The 25,128-nt window shown below is 36.7% G+C and overlaps 2 protein-coding genes and 1 non-coding gene across 6 annotated transcripts in view; 1 reads left to right on the top strand and 2 right to left on the bottom strand.

Annotated features, from left to right (window-relative positions):
- Window positions 1-25,128, bottom strand: part of fbxl13 (F-box and leucine-rich repeat protein 13) — a 129,676-nt gene that overhangs the window by 73,463 nt on the left and 31,085 nt on the right. For all 4 annotated transcript variants that reach the window (XR_011348291.1, XM_069909722.1, XM_069909723.1 and 1 more), the window contains exons 11-13: window positions 10,042-10,094; window positions 2,698-2,798; window positions 1,546-1,675 (exon numbers count right to left, since the gene is read on the bottom strand). Coding sequence is in view for 3 of the 4 variants with exons in the window: in XM_069909722.1 (XP_069765823.1) it covers window positions 1,546-1,675; window positions 2,698-2,798; window positions 10,042-10,094 (284 nt within the window). In the remaining variant the exon portion in view is untranslated. The remainder of the gene's footprint in view (window positions 1-1,545; window positions 1,676-2,697; window positions 2,799-10,041; window positions 10,095-25,128) is intronic.
- Window positions 1,482-24,625, top strand: lrrc17 (leucine rich repeat containing 17). The gene is made up of 4 exons (XM_069909730.1): window positions 1,482-1,605; window positions 13,596-14,460; window positions 19,152-19,307; window positions 19,690-24,625. Exons 2-4 carry the CDS (start codon window positions 13,725-13,727, stop codon window positions 20,040-20,042), a joined length of 1,245 nt encoding a protein of 414 aa, XP_069765831.1. The 5' UTR covers window positions 1,482-1,605; window positions 13,596-13,724; the 3' UTR covers window positions 20,043-24,625.
- LOC138749097 (U2 spliceosomal RNA) lies at window positions 21,105-21,291 on the bottom strand. The gene has a single exon (XR_011348411.1). It is a non-coding gene; the product is annotated as a U2 spliceosomal RNA (small nuclear RNA).

Here is a 25,128-nt window from a genome sequence, read left to right as displayed (position 1 = left end):
TTCTGGCCAGCAAAGTCGAGAATGCTAAAACTTATCTTTGATTTGACATTAAATTTATATTCTCATCCTTACAGAAATCAAATATTGCTATTAATGGACAGGGTTCAAGATTGATCCTAAAGATATCTGAAAAGGTTTTTAAAAATATCCAAAATTTTCCTAATTTGGGACATGACCAAAACATGTGTATCAAAGAGGCTTCAAAATGTTTACATTTATCACAGAATAGATTGATATCAGGATAAATTTGAGACAGTTTAACTTTAGAAAAGTGTATTTAATGCACCACTTTAAAGTGAATCAAACCACGTCTAGCACACAGAGAAGAATTATTGTAAGGCCTAGAATTCTGAACCCTCTCCACCTCTGATCCCCCCCAATGATTACTGGATTGTATACCTCTGTTCGATTATATACTTTTTTCCACTCATCCCATCCCACCAATCACCACATTGGTACCCACCGCTAAGAACAGAAGAAATACTACATTTCCACTTACACCTCATCTCTCACCACTATTCGGGGCCCCAAACAGTCCTTCCAAGTGAAGCCAGTCATTTACTGATTCCAGTGATCCTGATCTGACCTCCTCCACATTGGGGAGACCGGATGCAGACTGAACACCTTCTCTCTGTCCAGTGCAACAGCAAGGACCTCCCAGTGGTTAACCAATTTAATTCCACACACCATTACCACATTGACGTCTGTCCATGGCATCATGTAATGCTAAATTAAAGCCACCCGTAAATTGGAAGAACAGCAATCTCCAACTAGATGGCATCAAAATTGACCTCCAATTTCCATTGACCCATTCGTCCCCAGCCTCTCCCTTTCCCTATCCCTTGGATTCCCTTCCTTTAGCACCCACCCTCTTCTTTTTCTTTTCTTATCAGAAACCTGATAGGTGGGTTTCAGTGGGGAGAGAAGATATTTTGGGAGGGAGCCGCAGAAGGGTTGGTGAGGGGCAAAGGATGAGGAAGCTGGAGATAAAGGAGGGAGGAAGGGTTTGAACAGGAGGGAGGAGGAGGATGGCAGAGAGGAGGTAAATGGAGAGATAGTGAGCAGAATTGTGGAAGAAAGTGAGGCAGTGAGTGGGAGAAGAATTGAAGGAGAGCAAGAAGATGAGAGAAAGTCATGGAAGGGAGAGGAGAAATGGGAAAGGGAGAAGAAAACAGAAGAAATGAGAAGGCAGAGAGGAATGGGAAGGATTGGACGTAAATAATATGGAAGATGTGCAGGAATCAGTATTAAATATTGCAAATGACCAAGATGAATCTGACTAAAATAAAAGCATATCCCTTGAACAAATACATGGATTCTTTTTTGACTGAGTCAATTTCTGGGCTAAGCTGTAAACCACTTGGAATTCTGCCAGAAGCCTGAGGGAACAATCTTTTTTGGCAGCCTGGGATTCTGTAACTCCACACTAGGTTCAATACCCCTCCCCCTTCCTGCTTTACTCAGTCTGCTGCTTAGGACTGGTATTGTTAACCACCATCGAAGAATATCGTTTTTCATAATCGCCAAAAAGTTCTATAGACCAACCTCAGTACAACCTGAAATGTCCAGATAAACAAGTCTGTGGCAGCCCTTTCCTGTGGCAAGGTAATTCAAACCTTTATTTGTGAATTTCTTTGAGTATGCCAGACTCAGGTACTGTAGATTCAGACCAAACCTTGAAAGAAAATTAAAATTTGGAGGACTTTTAGTTGCAGCACAAAAAAAGATACTGTAAAGTAAAACTAAGTTGGGCCTCTATCATGCAAAGTTTTCTTGCTGGAATTTTACGAGCTGAAGTTTTTGGCAGAAACAAGACAGTAAAAGAAGATTTTCTGTTGCTGGTCTTTTGAAGTTGGGACACTTAAGCCTACAATAAACAACCATTCTGCAGGTTTACAGACCTGTGATTTTTTTTTTGTTTTAATTGCTTGTAGAATGGTAGAGCAAATTAAAGGCAAGAAAAATTTTAAATGTGCAATAGATATGTAAACTTTTCACCTATAAAGCATCAAAATTCGACCTAAAAACTAGTTTTGCTGACACATTTTCAGTCTTTTTACAAATGCACCATCCTCGTCCTGAACTGAAGTCCAAAGTGTGTGCATCTGGAATGGAGCTGGTCTGGTAACTATTAAGCCCAATGCCAATGTTATTTATAGAATTTTTCTTTACCTTTCCGGGGAAAACCTCCATGCAGAGTCTAAGTGAGAATAATGGAAGTTCCTGAGTCATTTTTTATTAAAAATTAAGTGGATTCATTTATTTTTCCAAATTTCCAGCAACCATCTCATAAAACAAAGCCCGTTAATATGGTTTGAGTTTAATAAATATCAGAAAAACAATATTCTCAAATCTGAAAGATTTTCTCTACAGCAAAAGCACAATCTAGAAAGTATATCTACATACTTTTTAGTTTGACATCCTCTAAGTATCAAATTATAACAATTCTAGCATTTTATTTTTATGCAATGTTTGTTACATTTTTGTCAAATGAAGAAAAAAATCTCTATAAATTGCTTATTTGTCACATTAATGTACTTACTAATAGATCAACAAAGTGCTTAATTGATACTATCTAACAGGAATAATCAATCAGAAGGAAGAAAGTAAGTCTGAAATGAGGTGTGAATTGAAGTGGTGCTATCAGTCAAAGATAAGCTGGACATGATAGTAAAGAACTGGGGTGGTACAACTTACTTTGATAATGACCTTAAAGTCGCATCACTAATGTTAGTGTAAGCCATGTTCAGGTACACAAGCGATGTGCACGTTTCTATCACTGTTGACACAAATTCATCCTGAATGTAGAGAAAAATGAAGTGTTTAAAATAAAGTATTAAAAATACTCCCAAGTAAGCATGCATGCTTTTAATATTGCTGCTTAGAGTATACTGTATTTTTTATTCAATATGTATTTATTGGTAGCAAAGCTGGCTATATTGCCCTTTTTAAAAAAATTAATCATACAGAATGGTATTAGGCATTTCTAGCCACGAGCTCATGCTACCCAAATACATTAATTAACTTACAAACCCCAGAAGCTTGCATAATTTGCCCTCAAGAAGATGATCACTTGCTATATAGTCTGTAATGATAAAGGGTATGTTATTGGGTAGGAATTCTGCTTTAAAAACTCAATGACAATGACAGAGTAGTGGTAAATCTGAAGTTTCTGGTGTTCTCAAGCATCTGTCATTGTCCAAGGTATTGGACTTTGTAGGTTCAGGAGGTACTATCAGTCAAGCCTCAGTTAGATGTTGCAAGGCATTTTGTAAGTTCTATTACAGCTATGGTTGAGGAGCTATATGCATGAATTGGTTAATGGAATGTCAATCAAATGGGTTGATTATATGCTTTCTGAATGTTTTAGGAACTAGCCTCATCCAGACCAATGGAGATCAGATTTAAGGGGAGGCACAAAATCAGTGAACCGGTGCGGACTCGAAAGGCCAACATGGCCTGTTTCCGCCCCATATAACCATGGAGCCTGTTTCCGCTCCATGGTTATATGGGTTCAGCAGATGAGATATTAACTGCCAGAAATAGACCCCAAGTCTTGAAGCTAGTTAGGTCAAGAATATTAGCTCCACTTGCAATGAATGATTTTGTATAAACACATCCATCTACTTCTGAACTAGGGATAATTCCAGCCATTGAAGACTTTACCCCTCAAGTACTAGTAATTCCATGTTTTCTCGGGCTCCTAGATATCACACTTACTATTTCCTTACATCTGGAATTCTTTTCCCCATGCTTGCAACAAGGCTGCAATGAGCCCTGGTGTGGAATTGTAAAGTCAAACTGAGTTTGAATGATCATGTTATTAGCATCACATGATGGGACTATCAATGACATCCAATCACTTTGATGATTGGAAGTAGACATGGAAGGGTTATCAGTTGGAATGGGATTTGACCTGCATTTTATTGATGGGATGTACTTGACCAATATTGCACATTGTCAGATAAATACCATGCTGTAGTTGTAGGAGAACAATTGAGTAGGGGCAAAGCCCAGATGCCATGCTGCATTAACTTCTCTCGGCCATTTCTTCTTGATGTCACCAGCAGTAAGCTATAGTAATTGAAGACTATCTTCTATTGTATTGGGTACCTTGGGAGAAGGCCAAGAAGACTGTCAACTCAGCACTTCTGGATGAAGATGACTGCAAATGCATGAATCTTGTCTGTGCTATGCACATTAAGGATAGAAATGTTTCTGGGCTGTTCACTTGCCCACCAAGATGTGCAGTGTGCTAAATTCTATAGTATGCCTGGTTGTGCTGTGACATACTCTTCAATATCTCATTAAATCAGAGTTAGTATTTTAGTTTGATGACATAGTAAAATAAGGGATATGACAGCCCTTTAGACGATAGGTTGCAATGATATGCTGCATACCCACTTTAAGCTCTCAGTACTGCATACCCACTTTAAGCTCTCAGTGCTGCATACCCACTTTAAGCTCATACCCACAGTACTGCATACCCACTTTAAGCTCTCAGAGCTGCATACCCACTTTAAGCTCTCAGAGCTGCATACCCACTTTAAGCTCTCAGTGCTGCATACCCACTTTAAGATCATACCCACAGAGCTGCATACCCACTTTAAGCTCTCAGTGCTGCATACCCACTTTAAGCTCATACCCACAGAGCTACATACCCTCTTTAAGCTCTCAGTGCTGCATACCCACTTTAAGCTCTCAATGTTGCATACCCACTTTAAGCTCTCAGTGCTGCATACCCACTTTAAGCTCATACCCACAGAGCTACATACCCTCTTTAAGCTCTCAGTGCTGCATACCCACTTTAAGCTCTCAATGCTACATACCCACTTTAAGCTCATATTCTGAATCTGTTTCATTGAGGATAATACTTCTGCTGTACATTATGATGGAATGTGATCTCACAATTAGGTCAAGACTGTCTCCACCAGAAATATGCAGTCAGTACTCCTAACAATGTTGTCATGAACATTTGCAAAGGTAGATTACGAGGACAAAAATCACATAGGCTTTTCATTTGTACTGATGGCCCCTACTTGATAGGGTGAGAATGGAGATTATATTCCTAGAATTGTCTGCGCAATGGCGTGAATGTGGAATTAGCTGCAAGCATATATGGTGGATGTGGGTTTAATTTCAACATTTAAAGAGAAATTTGGATAGGTGCATGAATGGCAGGGACATGGAGGGCTATTGCCCAGTTACAGGCCAATGGGATAGACAAAATAATAGTTTTGGCATGTAGATGAAAGGGCCAGTTTCTGTGCTACAATGTTTTACAGTTCAATGGTTGATTCTATAAACAAATGAATTATTGTAATGTTATAGATGCTCTTTTAAAATACTGCACAAGTTATATCTATTTTGAACACCCATTAGTTTCAATCCAATGCTAATATACTACATTTAAGGGATGCTCAGTGGGAAACACATTTGTTCTATTGTCTTTATAAACATAAGATCAATTCTAGAATTCCTTGATACAAGCCAATAGAGCTAATGCCTCACAGACCCAATGAAATGGGTTCAATTCTGACCTCTGCTGCTGACTGTGTGCAATTGGACAGTCTCTCTGGATGGGTTTCCTCAAGAGTTTTCTGATTTTCTCTCACATGCCAAAAACATACATGTCGGTATGTTAATTGGCAACTACGAATGGGTCTTAGTGAACATGGGAACAGAATATATGACAACTTGATTGTAATTGGGAGAGAATATGCTTTTGGGCAAAAATGAGGAGAGTGAGATTGGTCTGTGAATTTGCATAGATTCAACGGGCCAAACTGTGATAAAGAAATATGATCACTCAATTAGTTACATAATTGAGAAGCTTTAGGGCTGCTGTCTTCAGGAAATCTAATATTTTACTGTGATTGTTTTATATATGGAGTTGGGAGATTGAAAAAAACTGAATAATGCCAAAAATCATTAGTTTTTAAATAAGAAATGACAGTTAATATGAGACATGAAGATCTTGATTTTAAAAAATGCAAGAGAAATGAAAAAGGGAAACTTGGCAGGAACTGTCTTCTGTTAGCTAATTAGATGGACTCCAGGGAAACCATGCAATCAGACACAAAAAAGTCCAGGCTCCAGACAGTACAAATTTAAAATGGAATCTGATAAGGGAGAGGGAAAGCGGAAATCTAGTACTCACACTTTTCAGACTGTGTTCCATCAAACCTTGTAGGTGTAATAGAGGAAGGCTGACCTATGCAAAATCAGCTAATCGTAACAACTCTATGCCAGCACTAGTATATAAAATCATTAAAAGAATGATGGGGTCAAGAAGAATGATGTAACAACTCTTAAAGGGACAGTTCATTTTAAAACAATGCTGTAATTCAGACAGTAAACAGTGACGGCAGAGAGGGAACAGATAAGAGCTTGTTCGAGCCCTGCGAAAACATCAAATTAGTTATCCCCTCTCTCTCCTATACAGATAGATACACATGCACACAGAGACACACATGCACAATAAATACCAGGATATAATACATGATTACAGTCACCGCATTGGCTCGATCGTCCTGAGTTCTCAGGGTTCTGCAACCGTGGGCATTGTATGAAATGTTATTAAAGTAAGTGAAAGAGTTTTTAAAACATATAAAATTGAAATTTCCAGTTATCCATTCCTGAATTTTTTTTAAATAAAAAGAATTGCACTCTTTAAAGTGTGTGTTTTTACTTTTAGAGATAAACTTTAATGGCAGTATTCTAGAATATTCAAAGATACAACATAGGGAGGAAAGTATGTACAGATAGCCTAAAAATAAAACACAGCTTTTATCTCACCCCATTGTGCTTGATTAGTTCTTGAAAAGAATTCTTTGAAATTGTAAGGTCAACAAGAGACCAATACCTAGCAATATTGTGGTCAAGTTGACAGATCTGTACAAAAATCAGACAGTTAACACAGTTATATCTTATGGTACACCACCATTGTGTTGTACAATTTCAGACCTGAATCCACTAGTACTGTGACAATTGAGTGTAAAGTTGGGAATGGAGCTGAATATGGACCAGGAAATAGAATCAAGATCAGAAGTTGAATTGGCCCGAAGATTACAAGATATAGGAGCAGAAGTAAGCAATCAAGTCTGCTCCGCCATTCTAATTATGAGTTGATCCATCCACCCACTCACCTCCACGTCTTGGCTTTCTCCCCGTAATCCTTGATTCCCTGACTAATCAAATACTCAACAATATTTGCCTCAAATACACTTCCACAGCTGCCTGTAGCAACAAGTTCCACAGACTCACAATCCTCTAACTAAAGAGATTTTTCTGCATCTCTCTTTTAAATTGACACAGTTTTATCTTGAAATTATGTAAGCTTGTCATAGAATCCCCTACCATGGAAAACATCCTTGCCAGTCTAAGAGCTGACAATCATTCCTCATATGCTAACTTTTCATTCCTGGTATCTTTTCTGAACCTCTCCAATGCCAGCACATCTTTTCTCCAATAAGTCGCACAAAACTGTATTCAGTATTCCAAGAGAGGTCTCACTAATGTTTTATAGAGTCTCAACATCACATCCCTGCTCTTATATGCTATCCCTCTAGAAGTGAATACTAACAATGCATTTGCCTTCTTCACCACTGACTCAACCTGGAGGTCAACCATTAGGGTATCCTGATTAGGGTATTCATTAGAATCCCTTGCATCTCGGAATTTTGAATTTTTTCCCCCATCTAAATAATAATCTGCCCGTCTATTTCTTCCACCAAAGTGCATGACCATACACTTTGCAACATTATATTTCAGCTGCCACCTCTTTGCCCATTCTCTTCAGCTATCCAAGTGTCTCTGCAGCCTTTCAGTAGCCACAGCACCCCTACCACCTATTTTGGTATCATCTGCAAAGTTAGCCACAAAGCCATCTATTCCATAATCCAAGTCATTTATATACAATGTAAAAAGAAGTAGCCCCAACACAGACCCCTGTGGAACCCCACTGGTAACCGGTATCCAACCAGAATAGGATCCTTCTATTCCTACTCTCGGTTTCCTGCCGATCAGCCAATGCTCTACCCAACTACTATTCCTCCTGTAATTCCATGGGCTCTCATCTTGTTTAGCAAGATGGTCCCTGTGCTCCTGGAGCCAGCCACAGATACAGACACAGGCCCATGCCTACATTTTCACAACTTATAGTAAAACTATGTTGCATTTGTTCAATATCAACTGATCTTGCTCTGTAACTCAGCACATTTGGACTGTGCCTTGGTTGTTTTACTTAGGTATCACTGCATCTTGGTACACATGACATTAAACTTAATCTTTGGAGATTTTCCAAAGAAGATTTATTAATGATGATAGGATATAAGTACAAAAACAATTGATAAGGCTTTCTCTGGGGAAAAAATGACTAAAATATCTTTTATGATTATTAAGGAGATCAAAATTAATGTAGAGAATCTGTTTACACTTTTGGCTGAGTCCAGAATGAGGAATATAAATATTATATATGCCCTAATAGATTAAAAATAACTTCAAAGGAAATTCCTTGCACTAACTATAACAATTTGTAACTTCTTCCTATTTGGAGTGTTTAAAGCAGCCTGCATTTTGTAGTTAACCAGTATTAGAGCTGGGTGAGAGAGGGGTACCTGCAATGGCAAGCCAGAGCAGAGAACTGGTCACCCACCAAAATCCCCTAATAGCATCCTTAAAAAAAATTAAGTAATTAATGGATACACAACCACTTTCCCTATTACATTACAGACATGAAAATTTGAATTTCTGTGCATGTGCTTGTTTACAAGTGGTTGTTTTGCATTCTTCAGTTATTAGAGTATTGTGGATGGAACAAGGGTAAGAAGAAAGTTCTTGGAACCAAATTTTTAATCTGATGAAATGAAGTACTTTGATGAAGTAGCTGAAGATGAAGTTGCTGGGTCATTTCTCTGAGGAATTGCTGCAGTAATGTCATGGCACTGAGTTGTTGGCCTTGAACAAATTTCATTTTAATATATGAAGTATAAATCTAGCCAAAATTTTTCCTTGAATCCCATATGTTTAAAATCTTAATAAAATGCAAATACTCATTTCTAGAACTAATTTTGTTTGTCCAAGGTTGTGGCGAAATAAGAGATCAAGCACTGACTTATTAAATGAGAGCCGATGCACAAGAAGCAAAGGAGTCTCCAACTTCATTGATTTCTCAAGTTTGAAGTCAAGTAATCCTGGTGCAACTTAAATTAAATATTGATTAAAAGACAATTAATAGTAATGTCATCAATATCTTCTATTGCTGCTTATTTGATTGGGGTAGCAGTGAGCTGAATATGATTTGTCTTACTTTTGTGGGCAAGAAATATATGGGCTTTTTTATATTGTCAGGTGAATACCACTGTTAAGTGAATAATTTCGTTGAAACCACAGCCAGATCTGGAGCAAAATTCTTTAGCACTACTGCTAGAATTTTGTCTGGTCACTGATATAGCCACTGATTTCAGTTTTTGAACATTGTCCTCTTTTGATTGCTAATTTGGTTTTATGTAAAAGTCAATGAACCGATCCAAATTAATGATATATGTCATGGTATATGTCACTTATTAAATCTTTGGCATCTAGCAGTTGGCTCAACCACTACATTAGGGAGCAATAAAATCTTAAATCTTTTCATTGGAAAAGTTAACATGGGATTTTAAATTGGGAGAACTTAGACTTTGGATTTCAAGAAGTATTATTTATCAGCACATGCTAGATTTTTATCATACCTCTTTGAAGAAGACAGCCCCTACTTCTTGGATCCAAATGGGATTGTATTCAATAAAAAAGAAGACAGCGAAGGATTTTATTGATGTGGAATGTTAAGTAAATAACAAAAAAGTTGACAGGAAACGAGGCTCTTCCATGTTAACAACTTCTTCATGGTTTTCTGACCAACCCAAGCAAATGGAGGAGGTGGGGTTAAAATGTCCTCTATATATATGAGCTCTGGCTGCTTGGGCTGGATATTGAAGGATGTTCAGCTGAACCCTATATCAGGTCATTAACTTACATTTGAGTAAGAAGTTTTAAACTTACAGTTACATTTTCACATTCGGATAAATTCAAGTCTTGCAAATTTCGACAGCGACCTGAAACAGAAATAGATAATAGAGAATTGCACAATACACTACGTTTTATATATTTCAGAAAAATTATTTACATTTACTATCAGATCTGGGTGAGACAGCTAGTTGTTTCTCACAGCTGCAGTATCTTGGGTTCCATGTTGACCTCCAGTGCACATTCTCCTTATGACCACATAGGTTTCCCTTGAGTAGACCGAGTAGATAGGGGTATCCTCTGTCCCCAGTGCTTTTTTCCTAGCAATTAAACCTCTGGCAGAGATTATAAGGAGAAATCCAGATATTAAGGGCTTCAAAGTTGGACAGGAAAAATATAAAATTAGCTAATTTGTTGATGATGTGCTACTATATATGTCTGACTTGTATTATATATATAGTATTAGGTTATAAAATAAATATGGATAAGAGTGAGATCATGTCATTAATGAATTTTTATTATGAAAGGTATCAGAAAGGTAGTAGACTTAAATGGAAGACAGATGGAATGAAATATTTAGGAATAATGACATAATTTACAGAACTTACATAAATTTAATTATACTCCTCCTTTAGAAAAGCTAGAGAAAGATTTACATAAATGGAAAGATTTGCCAATGACTTTAGTGGGAAGAGTAAATTGTATTAAAATTAAGTATCTTTTTCAATCGCTACCTATTGCACAAGCTAAAAATTTTCTTTAAATTATTAAATAATTATATGCGGCAATTCCTATGGAATTACCAAGTGCCAAGAATTTCATTGGAAAAGTTAACATGGGATTTTAAATTGGGAGAACTTAGACTTTGGATTTCAAGAAGTATTATTTATCAGCACATGCTAGATTTTTATCATACCTCTTTGAAGAAGACAGCCCCTACTTCTTGGATCCAAATGGGATTGTATTCAATAAAAAAGAAGACAGCGAAGGATTTTATTGATGTGGAATGTTAAGTAAATAACAAAAAAGTTGTATAACCCTATATTAATACATATGTTTAGAATATAGCAAGAAATAAATGTGTATTGGGAAAAAAGCAGGGATACCACTTAGAACACCATTACATAAAAATGTGTTGCTGCCCCATGAATCTGGCAACAAAATACTGAATTCCTGATATTTCAAACAAATAAGATATATTGATGATTGTTGTATGGAGAGATCTCTTAAGTCTTTTGAACAATTAAGAAATAAATATAGAGTACCTAATGGAACTTTATTTTGTTTTCTCCAGCTAAGATTTTTCCTAAGAGAAAGATGGGGACCAAACTTGGTCCCACCTGAAATTAATGAAATAGAATGAATCATTTGGCTGGGGAATATACCTAAATTTATAACTAAGATATACAATGCTCTCCAGAATGAAAGTGCAAAACCAGGTTTACAGAGATCAAGAGAGAGATGGGAGTCAGATATAAGATCAATATTGGAAAAATGTTGGTCTGATTGGTGTTTGGATGGGATGACATCAATTATAAATGCAAGATACGGATTAGTACTATATAATTTCCTACACCAATTATAGATTACACCACAAAAACTGCAGAGATCAAAATCTGAAATATCGGAGATGTGTTTTAAATGTGGGACAGAAATACGAATGCTTTTACATGCTACGTAGTCGTGTGCAAAGGTGAGACCTTTTTGGCAAGATATCACCGAAATATTAACAAGGGTAATTGTTGATGCTATATACTATGCTCTCCAGAATGAAAGTGCGAAACCAGGTTTATCACAGACAGCCCATAGCCCATATATTTTGGGTAACTTTATAGAAATAGGCAATAAATTAACTAAATTCCAAATCTCATTTGTTAAAATAGCCTTAGTAGTGGCTAAGAAATGTATTGCGATTACTTGGAAATCTGACACCCCTCTACATATAACATGATGGATTGCAAAGATGTATAGTTGCATGCCTTTGGAAAAAATGACATACAATTTAAAAAAACAAATATGACATATTTGTTAAGATTTGTTAATACCAAATTTTATTATTTGTTCAAGTCAATAAATTCTGATATGACAGCCATATTTGGACCATATAGGGGCCCAATTATAACTTTAACTACAATAATATAAAGGACAATAACATGCTGCGATAGTATAAATGCAAGAGACATAGATTTTTGTTTAATATGTGAGCCTGTCAATGTGTGGATTTATATTACGAAGGGGGAGGGGGGAAGGGTTGTTTTTGTTTTTTTGTAAGAAAAAGATTTTTTTCATATAAAACTTTAATATTGGAGAGTTTATTATGTATATTTACGGGGGGGGGGGGGGAAGCATTCATGTATTGTCACAGGAAATACCTGAAAATTATTACAAACAATTTAGATTTTATAAAAGCAGTAACATTTATTTAAAATGCCTTTTATTTGTAAATTATAATTTTATCTTTAGGCTTCTGGAGTGCAATATATTCTTGAACTAGAACTTCTAGCACCAATTTAATGTGAGAAGGGAAAATTTTAATGATCTTAGGGATTTAGTTTTTCACACAGATAGCGATGATTATCTGGACTACCAGAGGATTTAGTGGAGGAAATACAATATCAATGTTTAAAAGGCATTTGAACCGAGACAGGAAGGTTGCAGTGGCCAAATGCAGGCAAATGAAATGGGTGTAAGTGTGCTCCATGAACAGTATGGATGAGGTGGGCCGCAAAGGACTGTTTCAGTGCTGTACCATGTTATGATTTTACAATTTTGAATTTACATTGACATTTACTTAATATGGAAACCCTCAAGGAGCTGTTAGTGATTCAGCTTGCCTCTAAAGGCTTCTTCAGCATAATTACAGGGATACACTTACCAATTATGAGAATTTCAGCCATTTAATGAGTTAAATAAAGTTAACATCCTGCAAAACTTAGTGTATGTTACACGAAAATCAAGCAGCTTCGAGATGCTTTTAAATAGTACAACATTTTTGTGTGAAAAGTGGAGTTTAAAAGAAACCCGATTTCAACTTCTGCACTGCTTTGTGGAACACCAGTTTGGACCTGGATCCTTCACGAATTTGATGTACTTATGCATGGATACAATTAAACATGAGAGTGGATGCCAAATAGTGTTCAACACATGGTTTGATGTATACATATGCAAATATATTGACTTATGCATGGCTTTCAACTTATGAAAATATTTGCACAGAGGCAGGACTTCACAAGACAAGTGAGGATTGTTTCTGTGCAATGTTTAGGGTTCAGCTTAACTGAATCTGTCATGTGGATTGCTCTTTTGATAGGGTCTGCTTTAAGTTTTTCCTAACCCACTTTCAACTTTCACTCAGTGCCATCAGATCACAGCCACTTTAAAATTTAGGCCACAATTCTTTCGTTAAAAAAAGGAGATACAAATATGTTATCATCCATATGAAACCACCATACAAAATGAATTTCATCCATTTTTCCTTAGGGTTTAATTTTCATCCCTGTGTCATGTAAACTATAATCTGAAGTATTTTGAGCGTTTGCCTTCTTCTCTATTGCATCTCTTGTAACCCATGTACTTTTCTTCCTTTGCAGACTGCCTTGCATGGAACAACTAGTTTAAATCAGTCCAAATTCAATTAAGGTTATTTTGGCTCTCAAATTCCATTGGATTCCTCTGTTATCAAGTCATTACTTGGTTACTGGAACCATCTGGATGTCAGGATGCAAGTGGTTAGGATTATTATGTTGTTACTTCTTTGTCAAACAGCTGAGTTCATGAAAAGGAGAAATGGCAACTACAGAATGAGGAACTGTGGTGAGAAATGCCTGAGAAGGAGATCCAATCATGTTAAGAGGTTTTCTCAGTCCCTCAACGACATATGCAGTGAAAGTCTATATGAGAATAAGAAACTTTTGACTTGTCAAGATCAGCAACTCATTATAGTTCCTCCTAATTTGCCAGAGGATGTTGTTCATTTACAGTTAGCAGGAAATAAGATCAAAATTTTAAAGAATTATACATTTTCAACATTAAGAAATTTGAAGAGCTTGGACTTACAACGGAATGCCATATCAAATATTGAAGCAGATGCTTTTGAGAGGTTGGATGAATTAGAAATGCTATTGCTACAACACAATCGATTACAATTTATCTTGGAGGACATCTTTATTCCAATCCCTAAACTAGAATACCTTCGTATCTATGGTAACCCCTGGAATTGCAACTGCAAACTAGACCAAGTGGTTAGGAAGCTCCAGATACCTGGCCAACGAAATCTTGGCAGCCTGGCCAAATGTAAAACTCCAAAAGGATTAGTTGGTTATAAGCTGAAAACAATCAATGTGAGCTTGCTCTGCTCTGAAGATCAGTATCCTGCGCCAATCCAGATTTATCCTGATTTCACAAACTGCAACACTTACCTTTTCCCAAAGTCAAGAATAGATTGTCAAAATAAAGGTTAGTATGAATACTTATTGCTCTGAAGAGTCAACCCTCCATTTATCATTCAGTAAAAGCTTTACGAACAAATGCAAGTCCATGCTGCCTTCCAATTTGATATGATATACCTTTAATTGAAGTTCATTTTTAAAAGATGTGATTTTGTCAGAATTTCAATGATTTTAACAAAATTTTAACATGAGCACAGTGTTCAACATATACTGCCAATTACCCAAAACACATACTGTCACTTTCCTTCTTATACTTCCCTTCCTTCTTCACCTTTTTCTGCATCTTAAAACTTATTTTGTATTTATCTCCTGTTCTTATTATTTACTTGAAATGTTAACTTTATTTCTCTCTCCACAGATGCAGGCTGATCTGCTAAGTATTTCCAGCTTTTTCAGTTTTCATTTAAGATTTCTGGCATCTGCAAGATTATGCTTTTGCACTAAGGTCTCTCGTCTGTTACAAGCAGAACACCATCCATGGAGTTTTTACAGTGGAGGCAATCACAATCTCTCCAGGAAGAGTTATCAGTTCAGGCAACGACTGTGATAAATACAACACATTTTTCCTCCATCAGTAACTTCATGGAATCTCTTCTCAGAGTGAAGGATGCATTTCTTTCTTCAGAGCAATCAAAGGGAAGTCAAAGTATAGGAGAGCTCTTACTTTGGTCCCTTATCTCTACTCTGACTTTAATAAGATTCTGACTGATATTATTGTATGCTATTTTCTTGCACAATTCCAATATCCCTTGACACTTCTAATATCCAAAAATCTCTTAAATTTCTGTATTGATGTTCCTTCAAAACATCCTGAGAAAGGGAATTCTGAAGATTCTCTATTCTCTCCATGTAGCATTTTTTTCTCATCTTAATACTGAAGGGCCAAACCTTTATTTGATGTGCCTGACTTCTCGTTCTAAGCACTTCAAGCTGGGAAACATTATCCCTATTTTAAGCTCTTAAAGAACGTTATATGTTACAAAGAGATGAGCTAACATTTTGCTAACCTCAAGATGGAAGGCTCAATCTATTTTTATTTGCCTGATAGTACAAATTGCCTGTTCAGTTTGATGAATATTGATTCGAGTTGCTCCAATCACAAGAATATTTTTTCTTCGATAGGAAGACCAGGCTTTACAAAATAGTGTAGGCGTGGAAAAAAACCCACTTTTTTACCAACAAATGTCACATTTTTACTGCAGAATAATAATAAAAAATAAAATTATTTTCATATTGAAACAAATAAAACTCAAAATTCTGACTGCCAGCTGAGAACAAACTGAAATAGAGATATACAGGAAATTGAATATCTTTCCCAATACCCTGATTCCATGAAAGAAATAGAGACCTGATGCTGAAATTCTGAGCAAACAATGAGCTGCTGGAGGAACTCGGCAGGTCAGGCAGCAAATTTGTTGGTAGAAATGATCAGTCAATGTTTGGAGCCAGAACCCTCTATTGGGTCTTGAGAGTTAATAAAAGGTTCCTGACCTGAAATGCTGACTGACCATTTCCACCCATGGATATGGTCTCACCCACTGAGTTCCTTCAGCGGATCATTGTTTTCTCAAGATTTCATTAACCTGTCCTGGTTCCATAATTTAAACCATAAACTAATTTTAAAAAATCTCTAATATTTGTTTAGATCAGTGGTTCTCAACTTTTTTTCTTTCCACTCACGTACCACTTTAAGTATTCCCTATGCCCTACATGCTCTGTGATTAGTAAGGGATGGCTTTAGGTAGTATGTTTGAAAACCACTCTTTTAAAGGTACCTAATTGACTCATTATGTGCACACTAGAGCGGTGATTCTCAATCTTCCCTTCCTACTCACATCCCACCTTAAGCCATCCCTTACTAATCAGAGAGCACCGATGGCAGAGGGGTTACATAAAGTGGGATGTGAGTGGAAAGAAAAAGGTTGCAAACCAGTGGTTTAAATGCCAAAGAAAATCATCTTTAAATTATAAATGTTCTTTAACAGCTTATTGATCTTTTGATTGAATGGTTTAGCTTAATATTCCTTAGAGTTTAGAAGAATGAGAGCAGATCTCACTTAAGTATATTTAATTCATGAAGGATGGTATCACTGAAGTATGATTGGAAAGCTGATTTCCCTGACTGAATTGTCCAGAACAAGATTCACATTCTTGGTCTAAAAAGTTGACATTAAGGACTGCCACGGGATAATTTCTTCTCTTGGATTTTTCTATCAAAAGGATTTTGTATGCTTAATCAATGAAAATATTCAAGGATGATGTATGGATTTTTGTTAACAAAATTAATTAAGGGATATGGGATTAACACAGAAAATGGGTATGATCCAGTGTCTGAAGTAAAGATAGAGTATGATTCTAAGAGTCAAATAGTCTACTCCTGCTCCCATTTTTTATTTCAATATAATCAAGATGCAGTTTAATCATTTTGGTGATTCAGTGACAATGCAAGCAATAAAAAGAAAGCCTTTCTTAAGAATATCTTGTGTTACCATTTTTTAATTGTATTACAATTTTGATAAGAGTGTAATACAGTTATGAATCTCCACTAAAATTCACTTCTACTTTTCACATATTTTTTTTCAAGGAACCTACTGATGCTGCAAGAATTCCAACTGGTTCTTTTTTCTATGTTTCATGAATGGACTACCGCACAATAAAATGTTTACTGATGGTAATAGCACCAGAAATAAAGGAACAAATGGGGTGATTGAATCAATGGTGATGTTGTAGGTCAATACCACATATCAGTAAACCAGGAAAGTCAGCTGGTGGTTAATTGATTTTAAACTTCAAAGGTGGCTTAATGTTTTTGAACATTCGCAAATAGCAAGGTGTCATCAACCTACTCTATAAACTGCAATGTTATTTAATTATTTACTTATTTACTGTGAAATAGTCGTGATAACCCTTGAGCAGTACTTCTTATACTAAGCATAGCACAAGGTATGAAGTAGGGGAATAAAGAACGGCGCTCAAGAAAATGGAAGTTGCATGCATTATATACCAGCCCAATGAAATCATAAGGGTCATGGGTTTAAGAATAGTTCTTAAAAATTGTTGATGTTTACAGAAAATAAAATAGCTTCTGGTTATTCACCAAATTGCATGATGTCAAGGCATCTCAAATTATTCATCAGACAATTTCTTAATTTTGGAATTAGGTCACTGTCATAATTCAGAAAATTGCAGCATCCAAATAGAGCACAGCAGGGTTAATAAAGAGCATTGAGATAAATATTGACTTTGTCAGACTACCATAATGCTTTCCTCTAATAACCTTTTTCTATCAAAATGCAAAGTTAATTCTCCTTCATCTAAAAAATAATAGCCTTGACACTGGATCAAGTAGCATCCTGATTTTGGGTGTAATTCAACTTGAATTGAAAAGCAGTTAGGGAAAATTCAGTACCTACCTTAAGTTATGCTAACTCTGCACTCCTGACACTCCAACACAAAGAAGCTTGGATGTTGAACATAGAGCAGAAAGTCAACTCCAGATTCATGTTCATAAATGTGTGGCTCATTAATACTGTGGTTTACTCATTCAGCATGGACGAAGCCAGCTCTGCTGAAAGCAAGCCTAATTGAGCAGGTTCCAACCCATGGAATTGGGCTAGAAGTCCACCTCAGCTAAATTACAATGCCTTACTTAACTTACCTTCAGGCCCCCAAGCACTATCAGTTGAGATCCAACCCCACTCATTCTAACTACCAAGCTGTCAACCAGACTCTCCCTTCTCACTATTTACAGTATCTAAATACTGATGCCTCCCTGCAATGAATCTTACTTGGCTCCCTCCACACCCACACTCCACCATTTCCAGGACACTGATACTCCACTGACCTCCTAATGCAAACATCACTTCTCGACACTTACGCTATCTTCAACAGCACTCTCTACTTTCCCCCACTACACAATCTGGACCTGGAATCATAGAATCATTTAGTACAGAAATAGATCTTTGCTGTCCTTTTTGCTTGTCTACACTCATCCCATTTCTCCACTTTAGGACTTCATCCTTTTATGTTTTGCCTATTTAGATGTGTCAGTAAACCAAATCATTTAAAAAATGCTTATTGGTCAATCATCAATGATTCAACACCTTTTCTGCTGCCAACCTCTCTCTCCCTCGCTTTCTACATAGCATTGCTTCTGTACTCCATTAAAATATTTATGCTATGTCTCTAAGTCAGCATTTGAACCCATAATTTATTGACAGAGATGAAGAAGCCACCACTAAACCACATAGAGGTAGCTTACTCATTCTGATCCACTCTGTAGTTTTTGTCACTTTAAATTACATCTCCTGAGTGCCTATTACAATGGTTGCCATACAAAAGAAGTAGATGTCCATCAACATTTACCTGGACATAAGCCAGCACAAAGGCAGCTCTCATCGAGAAATTAGTTCCTATTGGTTTCCACTTAATGTTTTAAATATGTTGGCACCAACTGTACTCCCTCTCTCTCTCCCCTCCCATTTCTCATGAGTGCTATTTTGTTCCTGGGCCTCTTCTATCAAAGGGACCATTTTATTGTTCTCTTCTTCCTTTTGTTCTTCCTCCATCCTCACTCTTCCCTTTCCTCTCTTTCATCTCATTTCTCATTCATAAAGCTCTTCTCCTTCCTTGACCCAGTCAGCTGCATTTCCACATTTTCCATTTGTGTACACTTCATGTTATTTTATTCTTTTCCAGATTTGGAAAAAGTTCCCAGAAATATGCCTGCTGAAGTTCTGGAAATTGATCTTTCAAGAAATAAAATCAAGAAACTGAATGCTAAAAGTTTCATGAACTTTAAGGAATTGGAAACATTAAATCTTAGCAGCAATATCATAACAAGTATCGATCCTGGTAAGAACACTCAATTCTTAATTAGCTCCTTTAGAAAATTTGAACTGAAAAGTCTGCAATCAATAAAATCCTCTTTGAATTCTAGAAGTGCAGAGATTTAATGAGGGTCTGTTTTCTTTCTTGCAGAATCTTCCTATTTATGTCAAGCCACTATTTACAAATCACCTTTAATAAATTGTGAAAAAATGTTATTACTAAAACATTTAACTTGCATGTGTAAACTGAAAACAATTGTAAAGATCTAATCTTACAAATGTAATGCTATTCAATTTTGAAAGGTGATATCACTCTTCAATTTGACGAGGCTTCAAAACAAACTCATTTTAAAAATTACATGACATTATTTCCAAGAAAAAGTTATTGTTTTTTTTTCCAATTTCAGCTGCATTTGTTGGTCTTCTCCATCTGAAGGAGCTGGATCTATCTTGGAATTACTTACACAACTTTGAATATGGCGTCTTGGAGCATCTCTATTTTATAGAGAGGATAGTTCTTACTGGAAATCTATGGAGGTGTGATTACCAAATCCACTACTTGGCCTACTGGCTGCAGGTTCACTACACTGTAGAGTTTGAAGGTCTTGAATGTACAGAGCCCACTGAATACAATGGCTGGACAGTTCAAAAGTACATCAAAAAGTATTATGAGAGTTGCCCCAAAGAACAGGCTATAGCAGATTTTGATACATATGATTCTGATAAGTTAGAAGAGGTAGAAACTAGAAGAATCCCTTGACTTGTTACAGTTATAAAATTTTCATGTATGTAACCAAATTTCATAGAAGCATCACATTTATAAAAATCACTTTGTTCCAGCTTGTATGGTTTAAATCATAGCATCGTAGGAAAAGGATCAGATTACACATATTCCAACTCATTCAATAATTTCAGCTATTTTTTAAATTAAACAGCTGCATTGCATTTGCTCTGAGAAAAAATAATATCAATATCTTAGTATAGTTGCATTTTTATGGAATCTTATAATGTATCTTATACTTTGCATTAATTTAGAAATCAGTATACCTGTAGCAGTCAGAAATAAAGCGTACTGCAGCAAAAGGCATTCAGCTTTCTCGCCAACGAGCATCTTTGAATGCCCTGTTTTTTGTAATGCCATTTGATTCTGCTATGCATTTTTTTTTTATAAATTGTTTTTCTTCACATATTCTTAGAAGTGTTGTCCACTTATATTGTTGGTCCTCATGATATTTTGTCTTTTACTCTACATTAGCTTTGATGTTCGGCTCTTCCTAATTCACCCTGATTCTAACTTTCAGCTGACATCCCAAAAAGTGAAAGAGCACTATGAGGGGAATAATCATCTCCAGTTTGATACCAATTTATTGTCTTTCCATAACCTGTTCAATCCAAGTTCTCCAGAATCACCAAATCAGTGCTAGGCATTTTGCAGATACTTGTTCAACACAATCTATGCCAACGATAAAGCTGTTCTACTTTCTTCAAGTCTCTCTCTCTCTCTCTCTCTCTCTCTCTCTCTCTCTCTCTCTCTCTCTCTCTCTCTCTCTCTCTATGTAGCTTTGAGTAATTTTACCAAAGTATATTAGGGGTGATTTTGCTTCATTCTGCTTTAGAAAATAAAGACAAGATTATAGTGTATCTATTACACAATTCACAGTTCCTGCTCATTTCCCATTTTCCACTATGTGTCTTCCAAGTGTTTATTATTAATTTGTTTATAGTGTTTTTTGGATTGTTTTCATTCCTTTGGATTGATAGACCATCTAATTTTAATGTTTGATTAGGGATTTCATTTTATTGACTTCTTTTAAAGATTTTTTTAGTTTATTTTGTTACAATAAGGAGGATTAAAACATTATACATAATGGAAAATAGAGTCATAGGACAATTTTAACCAAATTAGAATTGCATTAATATGTTTGCACTGTTAATTTAGCTTCAAACCAACCAGAGTCTGCCCATTTTTCTCACTACACTTGATCTTAGCCAAAAGGCCGAGAAGCGATGCCTATTTTTCTTACTGTTCAAATAAAATAATCTCAGTTCTCCACATTAATGACATTCTAGTGTCCTATTGAATTCAGTTGTAGGTTATAACATCATTTCACCTCTCCTATTCAATTCTGTAACTATTTAATGTAACTAATGATTAAATGATTCCATATTATATTATTTCAGATAATTATTATTTTCTATCTGTTGTCAAGCCAGTCTGTCCTCATAAGGCTCAGCCAACTTTTCTGTTATAGTTGTTCCATTACACATTGAAGTTGTTCAACCAGTGTCCATTCTGTGTCCCTAGTACTCCCAGTACTATCTGCAACATGGAGAATTTATTATTTGATGAAGGACAGAAGGTGATGATCAGGAGAAGGTTTCATTGCCATGTTTAATCTGATATCATGAGAAATCATAGGGATAGAGTTACTCCATCTCATCTGCAAATCCCTTTGGTGGATCAACAATTGCAATGGAAAAATCCAGATCATTACCTGTAAGATATGATTCTGTGAGTATTACTTTGTCATACTGTTGCTTGGCTGGTTCATGGTCTCACAATTTAGAAGCAATCCCCAGGGCATTTGTGAGCAGGACTTTGAAAAATCAACTGACTTGTAGAAGCTATACTGTGCCTAAATTTGGTGCCTAGGTAGATGCTAGATGGTCTGAAAGTTTCAATTTGTTTGAACTTGGCAATAATGGTATGACTAAGTGACTTGCTTGCCACTTAAGAGTCAAGCACATGAGGCCGCCTGGAACCACAAAAAAAAACAGATTACATAGGGATTTTTGAAAGACATGAGCAAATTAGATGGTTTTTTTCTTGTTTTTTTTTCTCTCCACAAGATCAAAAGGTATAGGAGCAGAAGTAGGCCATCAACTCATCAAGTCTGCTCTGCCATTTTAATAATGAGCTGATCCATCCTCCTATTCAGCTCCACTCCCTGACTTTCTCCCCATAACACTTGATGCCCTGGCTAATCAAATACCTATCCATCTCTGCCTTAAATACACCCAACAACCTCACTTCCTCAGCTGCCTACGGCAAAAAGTTCCACAGACTCACAACCCTCTGACTAAAGAAATGTTTCCTCATCTCGGTTTTAAACTGACGTCCTTTTATCCAGAAGTTGTGCCCTCTTGTTCGAGACTCCTCTACCATGGAAAACATGCTTGAAACGTCTCAAGTTCCAGATTATTAACTGAAATTAGTGCAATTCTGGAATGATTTTAACTCAGATCTCTGCGTTATTCAAATTATTATCTGAATTTAAATGTCAACTGTGGAGTGATTTGAACTCAGTTCACTGAATTGTTAGTTCAGGCCTTCAGATTCTCAATTGTTTCACCTTCACCATATCCACCATCTCCTTGAATTAATTTTACTTTAAAAGGGGTTAAATAGAAGTATACTACTTTATAATACAGAAGAAAAAAGGGATGATACCTGTCCTTCTAGGACAGGTATTGCACAATTTATAAAAGTGCAGCATTCCTAGAACATTATATTAAGTGAAGATTTGAAAAATCTAAAAAGGTGTTTCTTATTTGTTTTGATGCAAAATTTCTGGTTGCATTCCAGAGGTCAAGAATATTGCTCAAATTCATCTCTTGAAAAGCCATAAGATTAAGATTGCTTTGTTACCATCTGTTAATACACAGATTGTAATAATACACAAAATTCATCAACTTTCTGGTAAAGACACACAAAGAGGCACTACTTGCCTGTTTTCCCAACAAAAAAAGAGCAAAAGAAGAGAGTCCCTTTAAAGACCCAACTACAGTGCATTCGCCTCCAGCAGTCATACAGCCTCTGCAAATGCAGGACCCCCTTTTTGATATATTGGTGAACCTGAGCTCCCAGGACCTCACATACAATCAGGCGGCTGAGGCCCCTTTAGGAGTCTTTCTTGCCCGCAGCACCCTCTCGAATCGCGGTTCCGTTATCTGGTTCCCCTGAGTCAGTCTTTTGCAGCCTGTGCAGGTCTTTCAGCTGTGAAGCCCCTCACTGGCCTGCTGCCATGGTCACCTTCCCTATTGAATTGTCTCCCAAGCTTCTCCTTCTCAGCAGGAGGTTATTCTTCCTCTTCTGGTGCCCTGCTAGTCCCCCAGAGTCTGCAATCGTTTGTGGTCTGCTACCAAGCATGGACGCTGCCACAGCCTCCATGATTTTCAAGATGTTTAACAAAACACACTGTTGCCCCTTTAACTGGCTGTTTAAAGCCTGACCAGGTAGTAGGATCCCTGAAGGAGTGCTGCCTGCTCTCCTGGGTCCACTCCATCGGCAGCGCTGCCATTACAGCAGCTCTGGTAACTCCACCACTTTCTCTTCAAAAGTATCTGAAATAAAGCATCAAGGTGCTCACAAAGGGATAGACACAAGACCCTGAAGTTCTTGATAGGATGTATTATGATAAGCAGGATGGGTTTGTGAGTTTTCAAAGCCACTGGAAGCAAAATGTTCTTTCAGGCAGATTCCTGATAAAGTAGAAGGGTGAAAAGGCGAATTATTTACTCCACTCTGAATTTGTGGCTATATATGTAAATGATAGCCGGTACTATGTAGTAACAGAGGAGTGAAAGGCAGAATTGTCATTAATGCTTGTCTTATGATGGAGGTGGTGGTGGAAATCTGCACTTGATGGAGTTTGTAATGTTCTTGCCAAGGAATATGCCTGTGTCTGTTCCTGGGTGTCTGAGGAAGGAGGCTGAAGGAAGATATTAATGGAGAACAACTCTTTCTTTCAACTGATAATAAAGGTCTTAAGGGTAAAACACAGCATTTTCTGTCATGCAGCCACATCTAATCTCATGCGCTGTATTGGAATCATCATCTTTGAAGATAGCAATGGCTTTCTTGATGTAGAAGAATGCCTGTAAAAGCCTTTTTGTAACCAGCCATTTTGGTGATGCTGTATTGATCCATTTTGCTCAGCCAATTACAAATCCTCATTTGAAAGCTCTTTATGAAGAGACTCCAATAATTTTTCAGTGTCATCCTGTTCTATTTCATCAAACCCAACCTCATTTGCAAACTTGACATAGCTTCTCAAAGGTTTTTAGTGTCCAAGAATCCATAGGATTCATGTATTCACTCTGGCCATCAGTTTTATTTATTGCTGCATGGGTTACATTTTCACAATAGGCTGTGATGCAGCATATGACTGTTTTGAATTGTTGTTTTTCCAGATTTCTGGAATGGTGACTTTGTCATAATTGCTGAACTCCAAAATGACATGGGGCACATGAGGTGCTGCAAATGGCAAACCTTGAATATAACCATAAGTTGTAATAATGAAATAGTGTCTGGAAATAAAAATGTTATCTGATTGTTATCAATCATGTCTCGTGCTAACTGAATGTCCTGGGAAACTGTCCATGATGAATCATGCACTATTGTTTAGGTTATTCCTTGAACTCTATTGGTAATGAAGGGATGTATGGTGTGGGAGGAATAAATAATGAGTTACATGTCGGATTAGTATAAATGGGTAGTGGGGACTTGGTGGGCTGAATCTTTCTACACTTTCTACACTTCTATGACTCATCTTGGAAAAGCAGTGTCAACATTCATGCGTAAAGTAAGCTAGTTTATGATTGGCAGCTTTCTGATCTCGAGATGAATGTGTGTGAAGACATTCCTCTTCCAAAAGAATGCACGTTGAATATTTGCAGTCGCCACCTTCTTTATTTGCTCTGTTCTTTTTTTTAGACATACAGGCCCTTCCAGCCCACAAGCCTGTGCAGCCCTATTATACCCAAATGAACTACAACATTTTGAACAGTGGAAGAAATCCAGAGCACCTGGAGGAAACACATGTAGACATGGGGAGAACATTCAA

The sequence above is a fragment of the Narcine bancroftii genome, chromosome 13, assembly GCF_036971445.1.
Source record: "Narcine bancroftii isolate sNarBan1 chromosome 13, sNarBan1.hap1, whole genome shotgun sequence".
In the NCBI taxonomy this organism is placed as follows: Eukaryota; Metazoa; Chordata; class Chondrichthyes; order Torpediniformes; family Narcinidae; genus Narcine; species Narcine bancroftii.
The sequence above is the reverse complement of the archived record's forward strand: the minus strand, read 5'-3'. Positions and strand labels throughout refer to the sequence as shown.